General features: G+C 41.9%; 1 protein-coding gene across 1 annotated transcript; it reads left to right on the top strand.

The window, feature by feature from the left end:
* The first annotated feature begins 3,809 nt into the window (after positions 1-3,809).
* On the top strand, positions 3,810-16,958 carry LOC113153543 (dedicator of cytokinesis protein 3-like). The gene is made up of 28 exons (XM_026347222.1): positions 3,810-3,818; positions 4,815-4,913; positions 5,114-5,208; positions 5,295-5,370; positions 5,717-5,817; positions 6,193-6,251; positions 6,437-6,585; positions 6,749-6,834; positions 7,791-7,886; positions 8,011-8,071; positions 8,271-8,364; positions 8,454-8,602; positions 8,748-8,834; positions 9,091-9,195; positions 9,349-9,490; positions 9,638-9,804; positions 9,982-10,068; positions 10,422-10,601; positions 10,766-10,849; positions 11,327-11,443; positions 11,797-11,921; positions 12,382-12,526; positions 12,638-12,719; positions 13,134-13,252; positions 13,341-13,428; positions 13,573-13,692; positions 14,117-14,202; positions 14,799-16,958. The coding sequence occupies exons 1-28, from the start codon at positions 3,810-3,812 to the stop codon at positions 15,489-15,491; spliced, it is 3,501 nt and encodes a 1,166-aa protein (XP_026203007.1). The 3' UTR covers positions 15,492-16,958.
* The last annotated feature ends 331 nt before the right edge of the window (positions 16,959-17,289 follow it).

Below are 17,289 nucleotides of genomic sequence, written 5' to 3'. Positions count from 1 at the left end.
GCTCAGAAAGTTCAATCTGCCCCAGGAGCTGCTGACCATGTTCTATACCGCCATCATCCAGTCTGTGCTCTGCACCTCCATCACTGTGTGGTTTAGTTCAGCCACCAAGCAGGACAGACACAGACTCCAGCGGGTGATCCGGTCAGCAGAGAAGATCATTGGGACTGAGCTTCCTTCCACCTGTACCGGTCCAGACTCAGAAAATGGGCTGTCAGTATCACACCCCACACACCCTGCACACAAACTGTTCAGCCCCCCACCCCCGGCAGGCGCCACAGAGCTATAGCCACCAGAACCACCAGACACAGAGTCAGCTTTATCCCCCAAGCTGTGTCTGAGCTAAACTGTCCAATCCCATAATGCAAGGACTCAGTGCAATAACCCCACGTAACATAGTGAACTGTGTATTATGTAAATAATTGCAACTATGTATGTAAATGATTCATGTTTCGTGCAATCAGAGGGTACAAAAGACGGAGTCAGACCACATCCAATTCCTTGCTTGTCTTGTGCAAACTTGGCCAATAAAGCTGATTCTGATTCTGATCATGGTTTGGGGCTGCTTTGCTGCCTTAGGGCAGGACGAATTGTTGTCATTGATGGAAAAATGAATTCCAGAGTTTATCAAGACATTTTGCAGGAAAACATAAGACCATCTGTCCGAAAACTGAAGCTCCACAGAGGATGGGTGATGCAACAGGACAATGACCCAAAGCATACAAGTAATTCAACAAAAGAATAGCTTCAACAGAACAAAATACACCTTCTGGAGTGGCCCAGTCAGAGTCCTGACCTCAACCCGATTGAAATGCTGTGGCATGACCTTAAGAGAGCCATTCACACCAGACATCCCAAGAGTATTACTACACTGAAACAGTTTTGTGAAGAGGAGTGGTCCAAAATTACTCCAGATCGTTGTGCAGGTCTGATCTGCAACTACAGGAAACGTTTGGTTGAGGTTATTGCTGCCAAAGAAGGGTCAACCAGTTATTGAGTCCAAAGGTTCACATACTTTTTCCACCCTGCACCGTGAATGTTTACATGTAACGTTCAATAAAAACATGAAAACATATAATGTTTGTGTACTATTATTTTCAGCAGACTGTGTTTTTGTATTGTTGCGAGTTAGATGAAGATCGGAGCACATTTTATGACAAATTAATGCAGAAAACCATGAAATTCCAAAAGGTTCACAAAGTTTATCTTGCCACTGTATTATTATCTATTAAAGATATTTGTAATTTTGACTAGTCACAATGTAATTATAAATCTTGTAAACTGGTCTCTGGATACTGTATGTTTAACAAGTTTTCTAATTTAAATCATTAAGGAATTCTAACTGCAGACATCTTAAACGATAGTTTAAACTAGACATTAATGCACTGCAGAGATTTAATGTTAATTCCTGTCGGACTACATTAATTATTTCATCAATTTATAGCTTTTTCTTCTATAAGGCCTCAATAAGAACACATTAAGCATCGGACGTTTAGTAGATAAGCCACAATTGCTCATTATAGTCTGTTTTTTATATAAACTTTAGTGGTATAAGACCTTTTGAAGATAAATTAGGTCAATTGTGCCATTTCTGACCTTTATCATGAAAGAAGCACATATTACTATTTTGAACCTTTTAACACATTAACAGTTTGACGACAGTTTACCATGTTTCATGTTACCAGATGGTGTTATATTATAATCAGGTCTGTAGATTTAAACTTATCACTCATTTCTTTACTTACGTTCGTCTTCACCTCTTCGGTCTTTTAATCTTTTAAGACGCGGAGGTTGGATGCGACCGAAATTTATATATAAAGAGGCTAAATCAAATTTTAATGTTGTCAGTAAATGTTAATATAAACATATTTAACCTCGTTTAAAAGCTGAAATGTTCGTTTTTATCAACGGGTTAAGAATCGTAATAAAGGATTTACGACATAAAAACTGTAACGTTTTACTTTACGGCAGTGAACAGTTAGCTACTTACCTGCTAACCTGGATGGTCGCTGTTAACATACAGTTATAGCCAAAAAAAGTCAGTTTTATAAGAAAACAAGAGCTCGTTTTAAAGGATGAAACTTAACAAATTCAATTTACTTTGTTTAAATTGAAGCGGAAGTTTAAAAAAAACGTTAAATTTCTTAATTAATTCCTGATTTACTTTTAACGTCGCTCCTCAAACTTCCTAAACAACAACATGTCGGTCAATGTCAACACATCAACAAACATTTGGACCAATCATGTTCAGTATCTCTGAAATCAGTACACGCCCACGGACACAACGAACCAATCAGGATCTCCCTACAGTCTAAGAAGACGTAACTAACAGACTTTAAACTCAATGAGCCAATCTGAAGACAGCGTCCTCACGTTAGTTTTATTGACATTTCCTATCGTCCAATAGAAAGTCAGCACTTTGAAAACACGAGGAGTTTGTTACCGGTAAAATCACCTGTCTGACCATATATGGAAGTTTATGTAGGTGGACTTCCTGTGCCAGTGGGACACCTGAACAACAGAGAAACTGTCTTAGTGTGTAAAACTAACAGGATTAAACGATAATAAATATGCTAATCATCATCTTATTAATAAAAAACAACTTTTAACAGAAAATCTTAACATTTAAGGTAGTTTTTAGAATCATAACAATGATTTATCCTCGTAATTTCTTCACTTTGGGGATGTTTTGTGCAGCTCTACAGGTGTCTGCTAGAGCTGATCTGTTCTTGTACGTGTTGAATTATCTCAGAGCCACTTCTGTCTGTCTACATTAAACTTGTTAGATAAATTAAAGACAGTTTGAGAAAGATATCCTGTGAATTTCAGTCTAATAATCATCACTGATGACTCATTAACATCATTTACAATAATACATGAAAAAAAGAAAATACAAGAATCGTATTTATTTTATGTTTGATCCTTAACTAATCCATCTATATTCAGGGTATACATTAGTCTAATACAAGAGGTGATTGCAGAGTGGTTGCTTTGCAGTGATGCTGAGGACATTTATCAGTTATTGATGGATTTAAAACAGTAAAATATTTGATATGAATGAGTATAAATATGTGGAAATGCACTGTGAATGTAAGGGGCTTTAACAGGTTAAGATAAAGTGCTCTGGGTCAGGATCTAAAAGGTAAAACAGAAAATTATTAGGTTGGAGTGATTGTAACAAATTGTAGATGTAATAAAATATACCAGATGTGAAATATTACAACAAAACATGATATTAGAATAAATATACCAACTTTTATTAGATGAAATGAAAATGTGTGTGAGTTTTTCTAACTGAAACTGCAAAATGTTTTGTTTTTTGACGCAGTATCCTGAAGTGATTGCAACTTAAAGTTTAGAGCGTGCTAAACATGACTTATTACATGCTGCAGGAAAATAACCTAAACTGTGGTGTAAATATTCCAAACCCAATTAAAGAACTAGGATCTGGGGAAAATAGGACACAGCACCAAGAGAGTGAGTCTGACTATTATCTTCACATTAACAGGTGCATTTACACTGTTTACATAGTCTGATGCAGTTTGTCCTGTAAATCCAGTATTTTATTAACAGTTCTCTCGTGCACTCAGAACAGAAGGTAATCCACCATCAACATGTGGAGAGAAAGTAGTAAAAACATAATGTGCAGAGAAAATCCTGACATTTAACATCTGGTCATTGAAACTGGAAACTTTATTTTAAGGCCTGTTTGAATATTCAGCAGCAGAGGAATTAAAAATGAAGAGTGCTTATATTCAGAGAGAGTAACAAAATCTGTCTATGTTTTAGGAGGAACAAAATACAATATAAAGATGGTCCAGGTATGTCCTGTCAGATCTCCTGCTCCTTTAATTTTATCCAAAACAGGATAACATCAATAAAAAATATTTGTTTCTTTAGGGCTCATCCACTGGGGATAATTGCAAAACTTTGCTCTAATCCACCCAGTGTGGAGTGCGGCTATTTCGAGAGATTTAAACTTTCCGGTGGTTATAGAGAGAAAGATCAAAGGATCATTAGTACCAAAGTGGTTAATGACATAAATTCTCCCAAGAGACAATGCCTCAACACAAACTGCAGTTTTTTTGTAATTACAGTGTTATTTATTTAGTAGTAGCACTATACTATATATCATATATCTTAATTCATGGTTAACATTCGGACAAGAAGTTCCCCAAGAGGATTAATAATATCAATTGATTACTTATTAATTAATTATTACTTATTAATTAATTATCACTTATTAATTATTGCCCTCCTCTAGACCATTCATTTACCCTGTCACTGACCCATCAGCAGATGTCCTCACACCCTGACCTGTGACCTCTCTGTGTTCATCCTCTTCTCTGTTTGCACGCTGCTTTGCACGACCTAATGATCCCTGTTGATAGTCGTGTTTTATTCTTCTTCTTCCTACTGTGTTTGTTTTTTGTGTTTGTTGTCATTTACCTGATCTACTACATCTGTACTAGGAGGGTTTGTCTTATTCCAGTGTTTAATTCAGATAGTATCATGTGCAAGTAAGTACTCCAGTACAAGTACCTCAAAGTATTTTAACTGTTGAACCTGATACTGTTGGTAACATGTACGTCCGTCTACATTAGTTGTTGTTTGCTTCATAAATAACATTTCTGATCAGATCTGTAGAATGTATTAAGAATTAGTCAGAGCCACAGCTTTGGTTTCATACAATAACTCAGTCAGTGGTCTTCTACTACTATTACTACTACTACTACTACTACTACTACTAGTATCTGGTCTCTGTTATCAGCTCTCATTGCTTGTGTCTGTGTCCGTCTGCGGTTTCTTCCTGGCAGGGAGAGTACGTGTCCTGTCTCCTGTCGCTTCTCCGCCAGATGACAGACATCCACTTCCAACACCTGATGGAAAACTTTCAAAGCAAGGAGGAGGTCAAGGTACAGAAACAAATGATGTTCTATGTCTAACATGGGGATGCTAATTAGGATCTAAACTCCAGATTTACACTAGTGGTTCAAGGAAAAGGCTGAGATATGGTGAACTGCTGCTTTGGATTCAGGTGGTGATGCAGTAGTGAGTTTGTCCTTCTGTCCACAGACAGTGACCAACACTAAAACTCCTCCTCTTCTCTCTTCAGGAGTTCCTGTTGAAGATTTTGTGTGTGTTTAGAAACTTGATGAAGCTCAGTATTTTCCCCCGTGACTGGAACGTCATGAGGCTCCTCACCAGCAAGTGAGAAACACACATGTAACCATCAGTGTTCGTTTATTTCTGGGGTGACTCGGCCTGAACTGTTTGTCTGGTTCCTCTTTCTGCAGCATCATCCTGACCACAGCTCAGTACCTGTCTCCTGCTCTGCACAAGAACTTCACAGAAGCAGAATTTGACTTCAAGGTAACTGACCAAACACAAACCAGGGCCGTGTAAACAGGGGGCGTCAATATAAAGTGATATAACTTTAATCACCAGCACTGAGACTTTGTAAACCAGGGTCAAGATCAATTCATGTCAGGTTTACTGAGGCTGAAACTGTTGATCTGAAGTGAAAAACCTAACCTCAGTCTCACATAAGAGAGGAAAAAAATCATCTTTGACATGGATTAAAGTCTTTTTGATATGAAACATCTCTATATAACGTTTTAGAGAGTTAGTTTTTATTTTTTTGTCCAGGACACTGATCCAGTATTCAGACACACACACACAGACTTTCAGACGTCAGATTGTGTTTTCATGTGAACAGGTGTGGAACTCCTACTTCAGTCTGGCGGTGCTGTACATCAACCAGCCCAGTCTACAGCTGGAGAACCTGAGTCCTGCTAAGAGGAAGAAGATCCTAGACAAGTGAGAACACACACACACACACACACACACACACACACACACACACACTGTAATGCTTTATTCAGTTACACTTTGAACTTTCTATGTCAGCTCAGATCTGACTTACTAACACTAAAACTATATAGAAACTCCATTTGAGCAGGATTTAAAGACAGTGGAGAGAGAACAGAACAACAAGCTGCACAAACTGCACACTGGAAACAAACAGCTCTGAGAACACGTGCAGAAAAGTGCAGAGGGGACAGACGAGAGGGGGAAGAACAACTGTTAGGGAACTTTTCTCTGTGACTCAGCCTCAGAAACATTCAAAGAATCTGTTTCACAAAAGATGGATGGATTTATGGATTTATTTATTTCTCTGTTTGTCATCTGCAGATACGGAGACATGAGAGTGATGATGACCTACGAGCTGTTCAGCATGTGGCAGAACCTGGGTACGATTCTCTCCTGACTTCAGTAGCTGAAAGAGTTTTTCCTCTCGCTGCTCTTTGATTCACATCTCTACTAAAAAACCTCAGATATACTAATTATATTATTTTAAACTTTTATACGTTGTGCATCAGTTTCATTTCCTAAAGCTGTTTTCTTAGAGACATGTCGACTTGTGAACTGGTTCTAGGTGAGAATAAGATCCATTTCATCCCCGGGATGATCGGCCCGTTCCTGGGAGTAACGCTGGTTCCTCAGGTGGAGGTTCGGAACATCATGATCCCCATCTTTCACGACATGATGGACTGGGAGCAACGCAAGAACGGAAACTTCAAACAGGTACACACACACACACACACACACACACACACACACACACACCTGCACACAAGAACAGATACACACACTGTTCTGTTTTCTTATTTCTGCTTTAAAAGACGTGTTTAAATGGACTGTGTGTGTGTGTGTGTGTGTGTGTGTGTGTGTGTGTGTGTGTGTGCAGGTGGAGGCTGAGCTGATTGACAAACTGGACAGTTTGGTTTCTGAGGGGAAAGGTGACGAGAACTACAGGGAACTCTTCGGTTTGCTGTAAGATGATTCCTTCACTCTCTGTGTTCTCACCTCTTCTGTCTCTGTCGGACTTTAATCTGAATCCTGTGTTAACACAGTTTAACTCTGACTCTAATCTGAATCCTGTGTTAACACAGTTTGACTCTGACTTTAATCTGAATCCTATGTTAACACAGTTTAACTCTGACTTTAATCTGAATCCTGTTCTAACACAGTTTAACTCTGACTTTAATCTGAATCCTGTGTTAACACAGTTTGACTCTGACTTTAATCTGAATCCTGTGTTAACACAGTTTAACTCTGACTTTAATCTGAATCCTGTTCTAACACAGTTTAACTCTGACTTTAATCTGAATCCTGTGTTAACACAGTTTAACTCTGACTTTAATCTGAATCCTGTGTTAACACAGTTTAACTCTGACTTTAATCTGAATCCTGTGTTAACACAGTTTAACTCTGACTTTAATCTGAATCCTGTGTTAACACAGTTTAACTCTGACTTTAATCTGAATCCTGTGTTAACACAGTTTAACTCTGACTTTCTGCTCTAACACTGCTCTTGTGTGTTTGCTCTGTGCTGCGGGACTAGAACCCAGCTGTTTGGGCCCTACCCCAGGTACGACGTTTCTATGACGTGTGTGAGGTGGATTTCTGGTTCTGTGTAAAGCTGCAGTGACGATTGTTGAATAATACACAGTAGAATATGATGTAAAAGTTAGCCAGAAGTATGTAAATACAATAAAATAAAATGATTATGTTTAACCCTTCATTAGCTGCAACAATAAAATGATGAACATGTTAATGCATCAGTTATAATCCAGTAGAATTTATTAATCCAACACATCCTTCTGCACTTTAAGTACATTAAGTACTTTTATAAATATCTCACCTCTTTCTGCAGAGTAACGCTCTGTCTCAGTTAACAACATCGAGCTTTTACATTCAGTGACTGATATTTTCTGTTTATTCTGAAGTTTGTTGGAGAAGATTGAGCAGGAGACGTGGAGAGAGACGGGGATTTCCTTTGTTACCTCAGTCACACGGCTGATGGAACGACTGCTGGACTACAGGTGACACACACTACAATCTAATATAGTTTTTGTTGTAGAGTTTAGTAACATTTATTTAAAACTGTTGTTTGTCGAGCCCCAGGAGGAGGACTGTGGATTATGAACTTGGTCTGTTTTGTTTTAGGGACTGTATGAAGGGAGATGAGACGGAGAACAAGAAGATTGGCTGCACCGTGAATCTCCTGGTAAGATTTAAATCAACCTGATGTTGACACTTACTGTAACTTACTAACTTAGTACGAGTTTCCTTTAGTATTTAGTTGATATCCTACCATCATTTTTAAGAATATCTCTGATGCAGATTAACAGATTTTAAACCGACCAGATGATTTGAGATGTTTGATCTGTGGAAACACACGATGTGTCTGTTTCGTATCTTCTCAGAACTTCTACAAGTCAGAGATCAATAAGGAGGAGATGTACATCCGCTACATCCACAAACTGTGTGATATGCATCTGCAGGCTGAGAACTACACTGGTACAGCACAAAGGAACACACACACACACACACACACACACACACACACACACACACTCTCTGTCTGACTCGTGCTGCTGTCTGTGCAGAGGCCGCCTTCACTCTGCTGTTGTACTGGGAGCTGCTCCACTGGGACGAGCGTCCTCTGAAGGAGTTCCTACATTATCCCGCTCAGACCGAGTGGCACCGTAAGGAGGGGCTCTGCCGCAAGGTCATCCACTACTTCAACAAGGGGAAGGTAGGAAGAGCCCAACAACTCTGCTACACACACTTATACACAGCAAAGTCACACGGGCACGAATGAATGATGAAACCAGGTGATGACGACTGTTTCCGACATGGTGAAGAGATGGAAACATGACAAAAGTTTGTGTTTCCTACAGTGCTGGGAGTACGGGATTCCTCTGTGCAGAGAGTTGGCCTTTCAGTATGAATCACTGTATGACTACCAGAGTCTCAGCTGGATACGGGTGAGTCTGTCTCTGTGGTTTCACTGAGTTCATTTCTCTTCTGTCAACGTCCTCTTAACCTCCTGATATGATCAAACTCAATGAACAGACATAATAATGATGAGCAGCATTATTAATAGGGTTCTCAGTGTCACCGGTAGTAATTAACACAGAACACCTGACAGTTAAACTAATTTACTTTTATTTTGAAAGAACGCTTTGACTTTCACACTTTATCTCATCGTCTTCTTTCTATTTGTATTGTACGTGTGTGTAGAAAATGGAGGCAGCTTATTACGACAACATCATGGAGCAGCAGCGTCTGGAGCCCGAGTTCTTCAGGGTTGGATTCTACGGCAGGAAGTTCCCTTTTTTCCTCAGAGTGAGTCACGTTTGTTCTGCAGAATTAAATTTTATTATAATAACAGTGAAGGTTAAACTGTTTAAACTGTTTTAATATCTCTGTAAAATTAATGAGATGAAATATCTGAGTTTCTTTCACCTTTTTGGTTTAATTGTGATTTGTTGACACCAGAACAAAGAGTTCGTCTGCCGAGGACACGACTACGAAAGGTTAGAGGCCTTCCAGCAAAGGATGCTGGGAGAATTCCCACAAGCCATTGCGATGCAGCACCCCAATCAGCCAGATGAGGCCATTCTGCAGTGTGATGCTCAGTGTATCCTTCACGTCGTACGGTTCAGAAAGTAGAAAACTACAAACATCACAGTCACACTCACGTCTTTTAGTATAAATGCAGCCTCACAACCAGTCAGATCAAACCAGTCAGATTTCATCAGCTGCTTCTTTGACCTCTTCGGCTCAGACCTCCAGATCTACGCAGTCACGCCGGTACCGGACAGCGTCGGCGTCCTCCAGATGGACAGAGTACCCGACCGCATCAAGAGCTTCTATCGTGTCAACAACGTTCGGCGTTTCCGTTACGACCGACCGTTCCACAAAGGTTCCAAAGACCGAGACAACGAGTTCAAGGTGGGTGGTACCAGTTAGTGCTGAAGATGCTGCTTATGTTTTAAAATCAGCTTCAAGCAAAAAGCTAAATTTAATTAATTTAGTTTATAATGTTGTAATAAATTTTACACACAGCAAATCGTCTCATTCATTCTTCTGTGCAGATGTTGTTGATTTATCAGGTTGTTTGTGTTTCAGAGTCTCTGGATCGAGCGGACCACTCTGATCCTCACTCACCCTCTGCCGGGGATTTCACGCTGGTTTGAGGTGGAGAAAAGGGAACTGGTGAGTCCCTGAAGAAAAATCTTTACACAAACACTGGAAATAAAAACTAGAGAAGCAGCTACAAGTTCCTTAATGTCACTGTATAGAACTATTTGAAATGATCTAAACAGCAGTAAAATAACCTTCATGAGGGAGACGGAGGAGAATTGGTCCAAAGTTCACTTGAGGTTAAATTTATTTGGGTCCGATAGGAAACATCTTCATCGTCAAACTGGGAAAAGACGTCTTGTGAAGACGTCAGTGAAAACACTGAAATAATGAAATGAGCAGCAGAAGTAAATCTTTTTTTCTGCTTCACATCACAAGCAGAAGAGGAAACTTGAGCAGTTTCTCACCTTCACTCTCTCCCTCAGGTGGAGGTGAGTCCGTTAGAAAACGCCATCTCCGTGGTGGAGAATAAGAACCAGGAGCTGCGGACTCTGATCAGCCAGTATCAACACAAGCAGCTGCACGGCAACATCAACCTGCTCAGCATGACCCTGAACGGAGTGATCGACGCTGCCGTTAACGGAGGCATCGCCAGATACCAAGAGGTCTGAGGTCACGTTTAAAGCTGATCTGATCAGATACTGTAGCTGCTCGTTACCGTGGAGCTAAATGTTCTCTCTTCTGTCAGTTTGGACTCCTGTTGTTCAATAGATGGTTTAGTTCATTGTCTGACTGGATTTTAAAGCCACTGTCTGTGTTTTATCACCAGGCTTTCTTTGATAAGGAGTACATCTCCAGCCACCCGGAAGACACAGAGAAGATCACACAGCTCAAAGACCTGATGCAGGAGCAGGTGAGACGTTAGTTCCTGAGTTTCCTCAGGAGAACAGTTCAAATGTTGTAAAAATGAAGCCGGTACTCAGCACAAACCAGTTTCTAGTGTCTATCTCTAACTCCTAAACTTTGCAAATTTAGTTTTAGAACATCTGTTATTTTTATGTTCAAACACACAAACAGCCTCAGATCTAATTGTTACAGTAAAGATTCATTTAAAACCTGTTCTGTGTTTCAGTCTTTTGGAAATAACCTAAAGTGCTGCACAGAACAAACACAGTGTTAAACTGTTTAAAATGACGTTTTTATTTTCATAACTTTAATTTATAATATATAACGTGCAGTAGTTTCTAAAATACTTTGTCCAGATTTGTTAAAGGAGAATTTAACACATTAATAAATAATCAAACACGAGTCAGTACGAGAGGTTTGAGAAACAAAAACCTGTAGAAATAACCTCCTCTCTCTCTGCACACACTTGGTTGGTTTCCCACAGGTCCACGTCCTCGGAGTCGGCCTGGCCGTGCACGAGAAGCTGGTGCACCCAGAAATGCGTCCCCTGCACAAGAAGCTGATCGATCAGTTCCAGATGATGAGGAGCAGCCTCTGCCATGTGAGTGCAGGAAACAATCAACCAATACGGTTTCTCTCTGCAGCTGTAACTCCTGCTTTTTAAATAATGATGAAAATCATGAAGTCTGAGCCAGAGGAAGATTAAAATAGAGCTCAGCTGGATCATCGGTGCGACAGAAGATAATTAGTCATAAAGGACGTTTTTATGCTCACAGCTTCGAGAATCTGAGAATTTCCAGACATTTAAATGTTATTTTTCACACAACATACAGTTTCAAAGATCTGTGTCAACAACATGTTAATATGTTTTTTAGATTTACTGTCTGATCATTTTCTAACATTCATGTTCACACACGTGCACGTATCTGAGGGCAGAGTCAATATTCAGAGCAGTGTTTCTACATGACGTTACAGGGTCTGCCTGGTTTAGACAAAGCTGGTTCAGGAGCCCCCAGAGGGATCCTGGCTTCTCACAGCCCCATGAGTCCCGACAGCTTCAAACTGCTGCATCGGCACAGGTCAGCCACACACACACACACACACACACACACACACACACACACACACACACACACACACACACACACACACACACACACACACACACACCACTGAGACTCGTCCTTTTGTGCGTCGGCCCTTCACACTTACACAACTCCACATCCTCACCACACTCCACCTTCTCACTGGCTCCATCTCTTTTCACTGTTGATCTTCACTTTGTTCGAACACATCACACTTTCTGACTTTCTACCATTTCTCTTCTCTCTCTCTCTCGAACCGTCACTCTGCATCTCGTCTGTAAACTCCTGCTCATTCCCACCAAACCACCTCATGCATGTGTTGGTTTTACTCTGCACGGCTGCTCGCTCTGCCCCCTCCTCCTTTCCTTCCCTCCTTCTCTCTTCTGTCCTTCCCTCTACTTCTGCTCCCTTCTCTCCTCCCCCCCATCCATTCTTCCTTCCCTCCTCCCCCCAGTCCCATAGCTGTGCTGACTCCAGTACGCAACTCCTCCTCCTCTCTCTCCTCTCAAACCTCCAGTGAGATGGGGAACGTCGGGAATCTGCTGATCCTGGCTGACGGCATGGTGGTGGAGCATCCGGAGGACTTCTACCGTATGCAGGTCAGTGGATCAGAACCAGACTTTATCTTATCTAAAGGTGTAGCTAAAAAAAAGGGTTCAATGAATAATTATTAAAAATATTTACCTGTCATCACCACTGTCTCGCTGCAGGCGAGCCCGTCCTCCTCCAGCCTCAGCTCCACACACTCTGCTCCCTCTCAGATGATGAACTCTGCCCCGTCCACCATCAGAGGTGAGTCGCTCAGAGGCGTCATGTTACCGGCCTGAAGAAAGGTCGCACTGACTGAAAACTCTACTTTTTATACTTTACTGAGGATTTAATTCAGATTTGCAGCCTGTTTATTCAGGTTTATGTACAATGGTAACTAAACAGACCTTCTACATATCTTACATCATATCTCACACCCTCATTAAGATAAAACTAATCCTGGACCCACAGATAATCATCTTCTCAGTATTTAGCAGTAAATATTTAACATTTTGAAACTTGTGCAGGAAGTTACAGATGAATCTTATTTGGCACGTGTCGTGTGAAGCTGTGGTTTTAACACATTTTACAGATATTATCTCATATCTGCAGTGTTTTGTTCTCTTTTCTATTAAACTTTTTACAGATTTCCTTGTAACCTTGTTTCTCCTCCTGCAGTCGGTTCTCCGTCTCTACCAGACAAATACAGACACAACAGAGAAATGCTGATGCTGCTGCCGCCGCACAAAGACCGACCGAGCAGTGCGATGTACTCCAACATCACAGAGAACGGACAGGTACGGAGACGTTCTGCGACTTAAAGAGTTTCTTAGGAGGTATAATCGCCCACGTACCTGTTAATACTTCTTCTTCTTCTCTCTGCAGCCTGTGAACTTCCAGCGTGCGTTGTTCCACCAGGTGATTGGTCCATGTAAACCCTGCAGTGACCCCAACCTGTCTGTGGCAGAGAAAGGTCGGTTTGTGCAGAGACATGGTATCAAGTATTATTTCTAAAGAGGAGCTGTTCATTTATCTTCCTCCTCTCATTTCCTGTTTTTACCACTTTAATACCTCTGTGTCTGACTTACCCCTCGTTTTCTTTCTCTCCTCTCTCCAGTCCTCACCACCCCCAGTAGTTGGAGTTTGGACAGTGGGACCAGAGAAGCTCTCCCCTTCCTCTCTGCCCACGTTAGCGGTGTCATGGCGCCTCCCGTTCCCCCGCGCAACCTGCCTCCAGGTACGACTCTGCTGCTACATGTATGGTTCTCTGAGCGTTGGGTCCATGTGATGTGGATTTCCTTTGGTGTGAACCTTGACGTCTTTTGTGTCACCTGTTAAAACAAGATCAGGTTTAAAACCATTCCTGTGAAAGACCACAGATTAGAAACGACCTCTAACAACGAATCCTCCCTGTGACAGATTAGTTGTACACAAACTGCAACCCCCCCCCCCCCCCCCCCCCCCCCCCCGCGCCTCTCTAATGTTCCTCCACCTTTTCCTTCCTGTTTCTCCTGCTGTCCATTTCTACTTATTCCATCTCTCCCTCTTTTCTTCGTCTTCTTACTCTTCCTCCTCCCGCCCTTCTTGTCCCCCCCCGACTTTTTCGGTCTGAGGTGTGCGAGTGTGAATCTCTCTCAGTCCTGCTGTGTCTCCCCCTGTAGGCCAACACCTGTCGATGCACTTTGACGCTTTCCACCACCAGGTCAGCGACCTCCCTCCAGCTCTCCCTGCGCGCTCCTTAAGAAAGGTACCCTCCTCTTCCTCCTCTTCCTCCTCCTCTCTCCTGCTGTTAGTCTGATGACTGTCTGTCTATTCTCCCCATGAGAAGCATGTTATTGTCTGTGTCTGTTTTTATTTGTACCAATATGAGTTTAGTTCACTGTACAGACTGATGTTTCCTCATATTCAGAGCAGAATTCATTCACAGATAATCTGAGCTGTGGAAAACAAAAGCAGGAAGTAACAAATTTACTTCTATATATTTGTTCATGTGTTGCTTCTAATTTTCATGGAGGCTACGCCGTCCTGCTTTCAGAAACACTGTTAAAGCTCAGTTCACTCATGAGCTCCTGTTGATACTAGTGATGGACTGGTCACATTTCCAGTGCACAAACATTCACTCTCCCTCAGATTCACTTCTATTGTTTGAACATCTGAAGGTCGCAGAGATTCGTCTTCGTCCTTCACAGTAATGTGACGTGAATGTTCTGATTGAAACACGTGCTGTGACATTTCAGAGTTAAATGTTCAGAATCAAATTGATTTCAGTATTTAAAAAATATTTTTCAGCTCAGTTAAATCAAGGATTACTAACTCCTGCCCCCCCCCCCCCCCTCTCTCCAGTCTCCCCTGCACCCTATACCTGCCTCGCCCACCAGTCCACAATCCATCCTGGATGGCAGTAACTCCACTTTGTCGGGCAGCGCCAGCTCTGGAGTCTCCTCCCTCAGTGAGAGCAACTTTGGCGGCCCCCCCTCCTCCTCTGACCCCCCAGCCAGCCGCACAGACACCCTGGAGTCGGCCCCCAGCAGCCAGGCCTGGACCACAGACCAGGAAGACCTGGACTCGCCCTATCAGCCCGTCAGGTACAGCATGTCTGAGCCTGAAGTCCTGGACGGTGTCAAGCCCCCGCCCTGCCGCAGCCACTCGGCCCCAGGGGGTGTCGCCCCAGCCCAGACGGGGGGCCAAATCCAGCCCCAGACTCCGGGTCCGGCCTCCGCTGGAGCTCCACCACAACCGCAGCAGCAGGAGGCGCTGCCAACCCCCCAACTCCACTACTATCACCACCACTTCCACCCACACTACATCGCCCACCACCCTCCTCTCTACCACCTCCACGAGCCTCCTCCAGCCCTGCCCCCCAAACCCTACCTCAGAGAGGGGTGTATCCCTGAAGAGGACCCCCTCAACCCCCAGTCTGCACCACCCCCTCCTGCTCCCAGACCAATGCCTCGCAAGATCTCCCAGCCCATAATCGCAGCCACCAAGGATGAGCAAGCTAAGGTGGCGTGGGAGCACGGCCTCAGTGAGGAGTGAGAGAAGAAGAAGAGACGTGGAGGGAGGCGGTTCGATTCCCGCCAGCGTCCCACTAGAAACTAAACCAGTCACTGAAGGTAAAACGATCTGTTCTCATGTCCCACACTCAGCTCAGCGGGACAACAGACGAGAGACGTTGATTTACACAAACACTGAGATAAAAATATAAAACGACACGAGAAGCAGACGAATCTTAAATCATGATCAGATGTAATACTGTACTACGTGTAGTACTACACCCTACTACATGTAATCAAGAAAAACTACTAATCATCAGTTTTTCCATTAATCACATGATGATATCATCAAAACATTTTAACTTCTGTCCCAGATTTAATGTCTGATTTCATTACACATCCTGTTCCTACCTGAAGATGTTAAAGGGCAGCGCCGCAGATTTCAACTTGCATCCTGTGGTTCTGTTGGACGACTGCATTTATTTACTGGTACTGAACTTCACTACATTAAAATATCTCTCTGCCAACTCCTCCTGATGATGTCATCTGGAGGAGTTTTAGTTCAGGAAGCAGAGATATTTTAATGTGGGAGGTTTAATACTGCTCAGATGTTCTCAACAAACTAGAACCACAGGGATCAAGCTGGAAATTAGTGAAGTCGCCCTTTAAGACAAGCAGCACTTTAACAACACACCAGGACATAAGAATTAAAGTTTCTGAGCTGAGGTTTGGATTCTCCAACTGAAAACTAAAACCACAACAGACGTAAGTTAATTTTCCTCCTGATCCTGAACAACCATTTAAATCCTGTTTATTATTAACTGATGTTATTCCTGAGAACAATCAGAGACTTAAACACTTTATCCTGAAACAATAAATGAACAGAAACTGATCTGAGATGATTTATATTTTCCAATGAAGGGATCAAAGTATGTAGATAAATGTAAAACAGTAGAGAAATAGAATTTATATTTAATCCATAACTTTGGACTGAAGGTGAAACCTGTGTAGAAATATGCAAGTTAACGGCGTCCAGAGCCGTTCGTAGCTGCTGGATCATTAATGATGAGGATTTATTTTACAGGACGATGTCAAACACTAACTGTTGTTAACGTCACTGGACGGAGGAACTGATGTTTATGGTTGTGATGCTGAAAAGGCCTTTTTCTTTTTTTAGCTGATGATGTTTGAAGGGATGAAACTGTATTTATAGAATATTACCTAGAACAAATATCCACTTTTCTATCAAAGTAATGAACTGTACATTTTTTAATCAGGGTACTGTTTTGTATGCATGTTCATTCAGCTTAAACAGAGACTGAACTACTGGAGGAAACTGCACTGATGTCTTTATAGTTTGGAGAAGTAGAATCACTGAGGACTGTGGAAAAGTACTGTGAAGGGTAATACTTTTGTATTTTGTTTGTTGTTTATTCACCAGCTCAGTTCGTGTACCTGTCTAATCACTCCTCTCCTTCCCCTTTGACGTGAACAGACGTTAACTCACCTGGTTCAGTGTCGCACCGCGCTCCTGTGTTCGGTCGATCGTCTCCTCGCTGTGAACATGAAACACATTTTAAACGTAAAGCTTCAGTGTTGAGTCACGTTTCTGTGCAAAGGATAAAACTGACTCGAAGTCAAAGCTAAAACTAATACTACTGTTATTATTATCTGCATCAGTGAACGAGTAACAACAGCTGAGTTTTTGTTTTACTGAAGTTCTGTTAGTCTGTGTACTGTATTTAAATAAAGTACAGGTACCTCAACATTGAACTGAAGGATTAGTATTTTAGGATACTTATACTCTATTACATCTGACGCTGTCGGTGCATAAAGGGTTA

The sequence above is a fragment of the Anabas testudineus genome, chromosome 5 (assembly GCF_900324465.2).
Source record: "Anabas testudineus chromosome 5, fAnaTes1.2, whole genome shotgun sequence".
Taxonomy (NCBI): domain Eukaryota; kingdom Metazoa; phylum Chordata; class Actinopteri; order Anabantiformes; family Anabantidae; genus Anabas; species Anabas testudineus.
Note: the sequence above shows the minus strand (reverse complement) of the source record. Positions and strands in the feature narration are given on the sequence as shown.

Bases quoted from the DNA above. Each gene is read 5' to 3' on its own strand.
- LOC113153543 (XM_026347222.1), top strand. The intron at 5,818-6,192 runs GTGAGAACACAC...TGTCATCTGCAG, and splicing joins AGGAAGAAGATCCTAGACAA to ATACGGAGACATGAGAGTGA. The intron at 9,491-9,637 runs GTATCCTTCACG...TCTTCGGCTCAG, and splicing joins TCTGCAGTGTGATGCTCAGT to ACCTCCAGATCTACGCAGTC.